Raw genomic sequence first — 11,003 nt, 5'->3', positions numbered from 1 at the left:
AGTAGCTAAAGCAAAAGGGAGAACCAACAGGATAAAAAAGTTAAACAGAAAATTTCAAAAAGCAGCTTGAGAAGACAAAGTCAATCATTATAATGAAATATGCAAAGACCTGGAGTTAGAAAACCAAAAGGGAAGAACATGCACACCATTTCTCAAGCTGAAAGAACTGAGGAAAAAGTTCAAGCCTTGAGTTGCAGTATTGAAAGTTTCTAACAACAACAACATTGGCAATATATTGAATAATGCAGGAAACATCAAAAGAAGATGGAAGGACTACAAAGAGTCACTGTACCCAAAAGAATTGGTTGATATTCATCCATTTCAGGATGTGATATATGATCAAGAACGAATGGTATTGAAGGAGGAAGTTTAAGCTGAGCTGAAGGAATTGGTGAAAAGCAAGGGTCCAGGAATTGATGGAATACCCACTCAGATGTTTCAACAGATGGATGCCACTCTGGAGGCACTCACTTCGCTATGTATGCCAAGACATTTGGAAGACAGCTACCTGGCCAACTGACTGGAAGAGATCCATATTTGTACCCTTTCCAAAGAAAGGTGATCCCACAGAATGTGGAAATTATTGAACATCATCATTAATACCATGGGCAAGTAAAATCTTACTGAAGATAATTCAAAAATGGTTGCAACAGTATATTGACAGAGAACTTGTAGAAATGTAAGGGGATTCAGAAGAGGACATGGAACAAGGGATATCAATGCTGATGTTAGATGGATCTTGGCTGAAAGCAAAGAATACTTGTGTTTTATTGATTATACAAAAGCATTCGAATGTATGCATCATAACAAATTGTGGATAACATTGAAAAGAATGGGAATTCCAGAACACTTAATTGTACTTGTGAGGAACTTGCACATAGACCAGGAAGCTGTCATTCGAACAGAACAAGGGAATACTGAACAAAGGGATGATTTAAAATCAGGAAGGGAGTATGTCGGGGTTGTATCCTTTCACCATATTTATTCAATCTGTGTGCTGAGCAAATAATTCAAGAAGCTGGACCATATGAAGAACATGGCATCAGGACTGAAGGAAGGCTCATTAACAACCTGTAATGTGCAGATGACACAACTTTGCTGAAAGTGAGGATGATTTGAGACACTTACTGATGAAGATTGAAGACTACAGTCTACAGTATGAATATGCAGAAAACAAAAATCCTCACAGCTGGACCAATAAGCAGCATCACGATAGATAGAGAGAAGATTGAAGCTGTCAAAGATTTCATATTACTTGGTTCTACAATCAATACCAATGGAAGCAGCAGTGAAGACATAAGAAGATGTGTATTGCATTGGGTAAATCTGTTTCAAAGGACCTCTTTCAAGTGCTGAAAAGCAAAGATGTCTCTTTGAAGACTAAGGTGCATGTAACACAGGCCATGGTATTTTTAATCACCTCATATGTGTGTGAGAGCTGGACAATGAATGAGGCAGACTGAAGAAGAGTTGATGCTTTTGAGTTGTGGTGCTGTTGAAGAGTGCTGAAAGTGCCATGGACTGCTAAAAGAACTAATATCTGTCCTGGAAGAAGTGCAACCAGAATGCTCCTTGGAAGAGAGAATGGCCAGACTTCGTCTCACCTACTTTGGACATGTGGTCAGAAGGGACCAGTCTCTGGAGAAGGATATCATGCTTGGTAAAGTGGGGGGTCAACAAGAAAGGGGAGGGCGCTCAACAAGATAGACACAGTGGCTGCAATGAAGGGCTCAGGTATAACAGAGATCATGAGGCTGGCATAAGACCAGGCAGTGTTTCATTCTGTTGTACATAGGTTTGCTATGAGTCAGAGATGACTCAACGACACCTAACAAGAACAACACTAACAACAAGCATTAAAAATCTTTGGATGGCCTCTGGGAAGCTCTACCATGCTGCTCTGCACTGCTCTGTGACCTTTGCTCTTTCACGCCAGCTGCCATCACACAAGGGACCATCCTCGTCCCATGGCCATGGTCTCACAGATAGCACAGATAGCACACAGATAGCACCAATTCAACAAACACCTGTTATGGGTTCCCAGAACATTCTAAATTATTGTTCTAGAATCCTATGACTTCTAAATATTTTTGAGGCAATGAAGGGTTTATAAAATGCTTTATAATAGATAAAGATAATAATTCATATAAGAAAAAATCCAATGCTTCATACAAGCTTCAAATGCATATCCGTGTTCATTCTAGAAACAGAACTATAACTTTGTGAATCCTTTTTCTTTTGAAGTTTGCCAGACATATCAAGAAATCAGAAGGCCAGAAAATTCCTAAAGTTGAGTTGCAAATATCAATTTATGGAGTAAAAATTCTAGAGCCTAAAACAAAGGTAAGGCAGTTTTAACTTCTTTAAATTGATCTTTTTTTTTACTATCAGAAGCACCCTGATCTTTAATTGTAATTATATTACTATTTTAATGAATATTTAAAATTTATTATTAACTACAACTGTGTAGTTTTCACTTATGACAATTTAAAATTTAGTAAGAATTTTAGGAGCATAAACTACTTTTTGAGATTGTTTTCTGTGTGGTCTGTTTTTCAACCTATTACTGGCTTGTAACAGCTTGTATTAAGTGTATTGAATAGTGTGTGGATTTGTATTTAGGAAATTTTCTTCACATCAAGGAGATGCATAAATTGTGGTTCACAGAGTAGGAAAGAAGACAAAAGCTGTATTTTGTTTATTCAGATGTTTTGAACTGGCCCTTGTTGTCCATAGGGAGGTCTGGTGTCAGAGTGCCTAAGGCATTTGACCCACTAGCTACTTTGCTGAGCGGAGACGGGGCAATCTAAGTCCATAAAGGTATACTGCCTTGAAAACCCAATGGTTATCACTGTGAGTTAGAATCAACTCGATGGCAGTGAGTACGGGATTTTTCTTTTTTTGGTTTATTGTCCATAGATATGACCTGTGTAAAGCTAAGTTTTTGTATTTAAGAACTTTTACCCTTTACAAATCCAATAAAATATTTTAAAATATAACCTACTCTGGATTTAAATTCACTAATCTGTACTTTTCCCCAATGCCTCTGAATCATTCTTTTGTAATTTTGATAAGATCATGGTAGTTTAGAAAATGTGGTTGACATTTAACTCCAAGTATTTTATAGATAGATAGCATTTTTCTCTAACACTGTAGCATACTTAGTTACATTTATTCTTCATTTATCAACTATTTCATTATCTGATATTTTCACATTTATGACAAAAAAAGGAAAAAAAAAAGCTATTCAACTATTGTGTGCTTTAATGAAGTGGTGGGCATGGTGGCAGTGGTTGTGAAGCATCCTCTCACTGAGGGGGCATTCTCTGGACAGCCTCTGGGAAACTGCCATGCTGCCCTGTGCTGCCTGGAGCCCTTAGCTCTATCTTGCTTGTAGGGGTGCTGAGTCCGGCTGCCACCATGCACAGGACCAGCATCTTCCATGGTCTCTGAGCAGATACACAAGCAGCACCAAGCCACCCAGCACCTGTTCTGAGTTCCCATCTCCCATGTGTCCCGAAGCCATGCAGCTCATAATTGCTGTGGTGTGGGAAGGGAGGAAGAGAGGAAAGAAAGAGACATCAGGGTGTTTGGGAGAAATTCATACCAGTTTAATGACATCCAAAAGTGAGCCAAACTGAGCCTGAACTTGACCAGGCTCCTACCATCCTTCCAGGAAGCCCTGAGCCTTAGTAACTTGCCAGCTCGGGAGGGTGGCTTCGGCTCCGGGATTGTGAACTCAGGGATTGCAGGGGTAGGAATGGAGCCCTGGAGACAGCTCAGGGAGGGCAGCTCTGACCCAGCACAAGAGGAAGGTGAAGAGGTTAAGCTGTGTGCCCCCTAGTCATATAGACCAGCTTTATCTAGCTTTATCTCCTCTAACCCTTCTTCTCTGCAAAGGAAAAATCTATAATTGGACTGGTCATAGTGATGAGCATGTCAGTAAATCTCAGTTGTTATTATTTGTATGATCATATTTTCTAAATAAAAAAAATTGGACAAATGTATGGTCTGCAAACAAAAACAAAAAAAAAAAGTATTTTTTACATGGTGACCACCATTGGGTTTCCAAGGCAGTAAATTTTTATGGAAGTAGGTGGCCTCATTTTCCTTCTGTAGAGCAGCTGGTGGGTTTGAACTGCCAAACTTCCAGTTATAAATCAGATACCGTGGGCACTGCACCACCAGACTCCTTAATTTTCACATAAGGACCTGGGCTTTGGAACTTAACCACATTGATTAATGTGGAGTAAATTGCCTTTTGAAAGCTGAAGGAAACTTGAGCTTTCTGTAGATAGATTATGATAGTGTTTTCCACAGGTCTGCAGCTTTGCACTAGTCCAGTGAAGGTCATTGATACTTTCATCTATGTGAATACCAACCTCTAGCAAAGTCTTACTTGGAATTGTGGTCTGTTGACCTTGCAGCATCAGCATTACCTGGGAGCTTGTTAGAAATGTCAAATATTAGGCCTCATTCCAGACCTAAGAGCTCTGGTAGTGTAGTGCCTAAGGCATTTGACTGCTAACCAGAAGGCTGTTCGTTCAAACCAACCAGATACTCCCCAGAAGGAAGGTTGGACAATCTACTTCCTTAGTGATACTGCCTTGGAAACCCAAGGAGGGGTCGCTATGAGTTGGATCCGACTCGATGGTACATAACAAAAACAACAACAATGTTCCAGACCTACTGAATCTGAATCATCCATTTAAACAGACTCTCTGTGATTCATACACACATTAAAGGAGGAGGTATTCTGATGTACTGCACATTCTGCAGGTTATATATAGTGGCCCTCATTTTTGAATTGTAATACAAGGAACATTTGCATAAAAAATACCTGAAAAAATTTTTTAAACTAAGTTCTGAGACCCCACTCTCAGACAACATGATGAGAATCTCTGAGTGTGAAACTTTTTGAAAACAACTAGAACATGATATGGATACACTCATACTTATTTTCAGTTCCAAATTAAAGAACAATGATGTTCTTTTCAGACTTTTCAAGCCATTAATTTAATACAACCCACAACAATCATGTTTAATTTCCTCCTATTCTCCACCCTCAATACTAAGTAACATACGAAGAAGTGGAGACTTTGGTTTTGCCTGTCCAAAAATAATTACTGCTGAGGTGGCTGAAAACAGACAAAGGAAGTAATGACAGGAGAGTCAAGCATATAATGTTGTTGTAGTTAGGTGCTGTTGAGTCAGCTCTGACTCATAGCAACCTATGCACAACAGAACAAAGCATTCCCAGTCCTGTGCCAATAGGATACATGTAATTTGGTGGGAGACAAGGCAGTTGAAAGTGAGGCACTGTCTTCTGAACAGGTTGGTTGGCTCAGATGAATTTATTAGGTAAATGTTAGCTACAAAAGAACAGTAGACTGAGGAAGCAATAAATTACAAAAAAAAAAAAAAAAAACCCTTTATTGCCATCAAGTCAATTGCAAGTCAGAGACAACCCCCGCCCCGCCCCGGATTTTCAAGGCTAAAAATCTTTATGGAGGTAGATTGCCTCATCTTTCTCCCTTGGAGCAGCTGGTGGGCTTGAACCACCAACCTTCTGGTTAGGAGCCAAATGCCTTACCCACTATGCCATGAGAGCTCCTTAATAAATTGCAATGTGATACTAAATTAAAAGGCAATCAAAATATAGTCTAATCATAAAAAAACAAAACCAAACCCACTGCCATAGAGTTGATTCCAACTCATAGCAACCCCCATTGGGTTTTGAAGGTGGTAAATCTTACAGAACTGGATTGCTTCTGCGGAGTGGCTGGTGGGTTTGAACCACTAACCTTTTGGTTAGCAGTCAGATGCCTTTGGCACTGTGCTACCAGAGCTCCTTAGTCTAATCATATACAATCTCAAAGAAAAATAATCCTAATCCTGAATTTCCTTTTATACAATATAAATTGATACATGTTGTTGTTATGTGCCATTGAGTCAGACCTGACTCACAGCAACCCTTCCTTGGGTTTCCGAGGTGGTATCACTACGGAAGTAGATTGCCCAACCTTCCTTCCAAGGAAGGAGTGGCTGGTGAGTTTGAACTGCCAGCCTTATGGTTAGAAGTCGAGTGCCTTAGGCACTACACTACCAGAGCTCATGTATCAATTTATGTATGTAAATTGATACACAAATTATATACATATATGTATAAATTACATACATAAATTGATACATATATAGTGGCAAATGTCTAACCGGAAGAAGTCATTTGTAGGTCAAGTTTGTGTTGAAAATCTTCTTCTCAACCGTACAGATTCTGTAACTTCCTGTAATTGTTTAGGTGTGTGTATGTCTCTGTGTGTGTATGTGAAGAGACAGATCACGCAAATGCAAACGTGGTACAGTGTTAACCATTTACAGTGATGCCTGTTTTCCAGTTGTGAGGTGAAGAGTATATGGATGTGCACTGTAGCTTTTTCTTGAACCTAATCCATTGTTCTTTGCATATTTCCATCAGGTCTTTTTTAAGTAAAGCTTCTCCAATAATAAAAATGTGAAAATCTGTTTTTAAAGCTTGGCGTTAGCCAGTTAGGTTATCATATGGGTTTGTCTTTTCTCCTCTTTGTTCCATTTATTATCATTATCTTTTAATCAAATATTACCTTAATTCTGGAGCTATACATTTAAATATATCAGTTTTTAAAACTAAAGATGTGCTTTCTTTTCTCCACTGAGTCTGTTGCTTGTTTTTTGTTTTGTTGTCCGCAAGTCTATATTGAAATGAATGCATTTTTAAAGTTTACAAAGACAAAGTTAAAAGAAAATTTGGCCCAGTGTTTAACTTTTAATGAAAGTCCCCTATAATAATTCATACTTCTGATCATTGATGTTTTGTGAGATTTAGATTTTAGGTAACATGATTCTTAACAAGTTCTGCTGGAAGTGAAGGAGTTGAACATTTTAGTGTGCTTGATTCATTCATCCATATCTTTACAAGGCCTATGCAGAAACTTTAAACTTTTTAATAAACATGATTTATACTTTTTGTCTTTACAGTATAATTTCTGATAAGATCATTATTTTGGATCTTATATTTTGTATGAATTATTACATTTTTACAGTAGATCTGACATTCTGTTGTATTGTCATTTGCCCTTGAGTTTATTCTTACTCATGGTAACCTCATGTGTGTACAGCAGAACTGCCTTTTAGGGTTTTCTAGTATTATATTTGCCAAGGTTGATATTGCTTAAATCATGACATGATATTGCTTAAAGATACACCACTATTCTGCTACTTGAAAGTAAAATTAAAAAAAAGCCACACCCAAACTCATTGCCGTTGAGTCAGTTCCGACAGATAGCAACCCATCCTTGGGTTTCCAAGGTGGTATCACTACAGAAGTAGATTGTCCAATTTTCCTTCCAAGGAGTTACTAGTGGGTTTGAACTGCCAGCTTCTGGTTAGCAGTCAAATGCCTTAGACACTACGCCACCAGAAACAGTAACTTTATGGAAATTCCTACTATGCTTTTGTTTGCTGTAAGAGACTAAACTTAATATTCTTTACATTTATATATAAGTATCTGATTTGTTTATTGACTCTTGTTTTTTAGGAAGACATGTCACAGATTAATTCAAATTTAATAAATGCTTATGATAATTCTTGTGTGGTTTCTGATACTTACATATTAAAGTCTTTAAAGACCTTGTTGTTCTTGTGTGTTGTAGAGTCAATTTCTCCTCATAGCTATCCTGTATGACAGAGCAGAACTGCCCCATAAGCTTTTCTAGGCTGTAAGCTTTGTGGGAGCAACCGTGGTGGTACAATGGTTAAGCATATGGCTGCTAACTGGAAGGTTGGTGATCTGAATCCACCAGTGGCTTGAGGAAGGAAAAACTTGGCTATCTGCTCCCATGAAGATTACATCCTAGAAAACTCTGTGGGGGCAATGCTACTCTGTCACATGTGAGATCACTTGGAGTCAGAATCGACTTGACCTAGCAACACAACAACAGTCTTTAATGGGAGATCAACAGATCTTTTCTCTCACAGACCCTCTAGGTGGGTTGGACCATCCCAACTTGTCAGTTATCAACAGAGTGCTTAACCATTGTGCCACAAGAATGCCTTTCTGAAGATTTTACTCTTTCTTTTCTTAAGCTCATCTAAGAAATGATGCTATGTAGATTTTGCTTCCTTATGCAAATAATTAATAGCCTAGTTTTAGTAAAGTACAAAGGAAAGTGTATTTAATTTATTTTGGCCTTGAATCTAAATTTTACAAAAATATATTTGAAAAAAATGTGTGGAGTTGACAGACATGTGGGATATTATTGTATTGCTTTTTTTGTTTGTTTCTGTTGTTTTTTTTTTGCCTTTTACATTTCCTCCAGTTTTAACAGATTGAATGATATTGGACTTTATTAGTAGTAGTAGTTTATCTTTCTAGTGCAATGCAAGTTAAAAAAATAGAATGAAAAGAATCTAACTTCATTTTGGCATTTACCAAAAGGACATTTAATTTTTTTTTCTTTATCATACAATTTCTATGATAAAATAACACTTTTTGGTGAGACTGTCCCCCTATCTCCAATCTCCAATCTTCTCCAATCTTTTCCAATACCCACTAAGTAACAGAACTTGGTTACCTGATTTTTTGATTGATATTCTTAATATCAATTATTATATATCTAGGAGAAGGATATTCATAATTATGATAGAAAAAGTTGGTTTATTTTACCACTTATTTACATCCATCGTAATGGACTAAATGAAAAGATTAATTTCTTTTCAACTTCCAACCTCTTTCAGAAAATAGTGGAGAATGAATAAATAATATGGGTATGAGTATTAAATTCCCAATCTTGTAGCTAAATAATAATAAGAGAGAGAGAGAGAGAGCAAGAGATGGCCCTGATGGCACAGTGGTTAAGAGCTTGGCTGCTCACTTAAAGGTCAGCAGTTTGAACCCACTAGCAGTTCCACAGTAGAAAGACGTGACACTATGCTTGCAAGTAGATAACTGCCTTTAAAACTCTGTGGGACAGTTCTACTCTGTCCTGTAGGGTTTGCATGAGTCAGAATCTACTCAACAGCCACAAGTATGTGTGTGTGTGTGTATGTGTGTATTTATATATAACCAAATTCACTGCTGTAGAGTTGAATCCAACTCATAGTGACCCCTCCTTGGGTTTCCGAGGCGGTATCACTGTGGAAGTAGATGGCCCAATCTTCCTTCCGGGGAGTTACTGGTGAGTTTGAACTGCCAGCCTTCTAGTTAGTAGTCAAATGCTTTAGGCACTATGCCACCAGAGCTCCCATATACATATATACATATATATGTATATATATATGTATATATATGTGTGTGTGTGTGTGTGTATATACATATATATATACATATATAAGTATTTTAAACCCGAATTAAGTATATATCTGCTATTTTGTATGAGTTTCAGAATTAAGTGAGTGTATGTGTAATCTCTTTGCAGTATTTGTCTTTTTAATGATTGTTGTTGTTGTTGTCAGGGTTAATTCTGTATTTTGGAGGCTAGATGAAGACATGTAGGGACTATTTAATTAGAAAACTAAGTGCATGGAATTATATGCAGATGAGACTATGTTATAAACTGTAATGCAGTGAAATAAGATAAAAACTGTTCTAGTTGAAAATAATTTGAATGCTAGCTTTACTAATTATATAACCTTGTGGAAGTATCTTAATTTATCTGGGTTTCAATATCCTCTCATGTAAAACAGCAGGGTTTAGAGTAATGGTGTCTTAAGAGTCATTGCAGCTCTGAAAGTCCGTGAATCTCTGATCCTCTTGAATTGTGCTTATGTTTTTCTAAGTTCTATTGAAATTAATATCTTACTTTAATCCTGAGTCAGAGGTTCATCTCCATTACATATTTGTTTAAATTTTGGGTGTACATAATTATACAGCTAAAGTATGGCAGATTATTGTTCCACTTGTAAAGTCATAAGTTATATGTTATTAACACAAGCTGGTGTTTCAGAAAATGGAAAGAAAATCTCATCAAGTATGTTTATTTCCATGTGTGTTCACAGGAAGTCCAGCACAATTGCCAACTTCATAGAATATCATTCTGTGCAGATGATAAAACTGACAAGAGGATATTCACTTTCATATGCAAAGATTCTGAGTCAAATAAACATTTGTGCTACGTATTTGACAGCGAAAAGTGTGTAAGTATGCCAGATGTTTTAGGGTGGTTTGTTCTGTTTTACAAGCCAAGAATTGTCTTGTTTCCGGCATTAGTAAAAGTATTTGGAAGTGTATGAGGTCTGCAAGTACTTAACTGCACTAACAGATTCATCCTGTCATGAGAATATGCTCAGGATTTAATCTTTAAATAAATTCTTATGTTTACAGGCATAAGCTTGCATGCAAATTTCTTTTCTTAGAACGTCATGCTGACTTATGTTACATAATTATTTCTCATATGATCGTTTATTTGTACTTTTAATCTCACAGATGGTTTATTAATATACACATAATGCATAGAGTAGTGGTGACCAAAAGTTTTTTCGTTGTTGTTTGTATTAGAATGTGATGGATTTGATGAAAATATTTTAAGCCCCAGGAAATAAGATCTATATGGTACTTTAAAAAGTAACTTCAAAACTTTGAAAACTTGGTTCTTGATTTTCATTATGCACAAAACTTAATAGAAGCCAGTACAATTATGTGTGTGTGTGTGTGCTTGCTTGTGACTATAATCTAATGTTCTTAGCAGGTAAGGACAATTAGGAAGTTCCTAAATTAAGTTCTGCAAGAGTTCTTTAATCATCTGGAATTTTCCTTAAAAATCCTGTGGCTTGACTTCAAGCACAAGCTAATGCTAATTGTGATTTAATCTGAATTCCTGTTATAAACATAAAATGTGAATTCCATTGATGGCTTTAATAAAGAAAAAGACATCTAGGGCGGGGCAAGATGGCGGACTAGGCAGAAGGATTGCACAGACCCTCTTCAACAAAGAAAAGGGAAACCAATTAACACAGACACAGAAGATAAT

At 37.0% G+C, this 11,003-nt stretch overlaps 1 protein-coding gene across 1 annotated transcript in view; it reads left to right on the top strand.

Annotated features, from left to right (window-relative positions):
* Positions 1–11,003, top strand: part of GULP1 (GULP PTB domain containing engulfment adaptor 1) — a 194,821-nt gene that overhangs the window by 115,312 nt on the left and 68,506 nt on the right. Inside the window, exons 4-5 of the mRNA XM_042783623.1 lie at positions 2,245–2,343; positions 10,033–10,170. Coding sequence (XP_042639557.1) covers positions 2,245–2,343; positions 10,033–10,170 — 237 coding nt within the window. The remainder of the gene's footprint in view (positions 1–2,244; positions 2,344–10,032; positions 10,171–11,003) is intronic.

The sequence above is a fragment of the Orycteropus afer genome, unplaced genomic scaffold, assembly GCF_000298275.1.
Source record: "Orycteropus afer afer isolate SDZICR_OR568_19922 unplaced genomic scaffold, OryAfe1.0 scaffold00001, whole genome shotgun sequence".
NCBI classification, from domain to species: domain Eukaryota; kingdom Metazoa; phylum Chordata; class Mammalia; order Tubulidentata; family Orycteropodidae; genus Orycteropus; species Orycteropus afer.
Note: the sequence above shows the minus strand (reverse complement) of the source record. Positions and strands in the feature narration are given on the sequence as shown.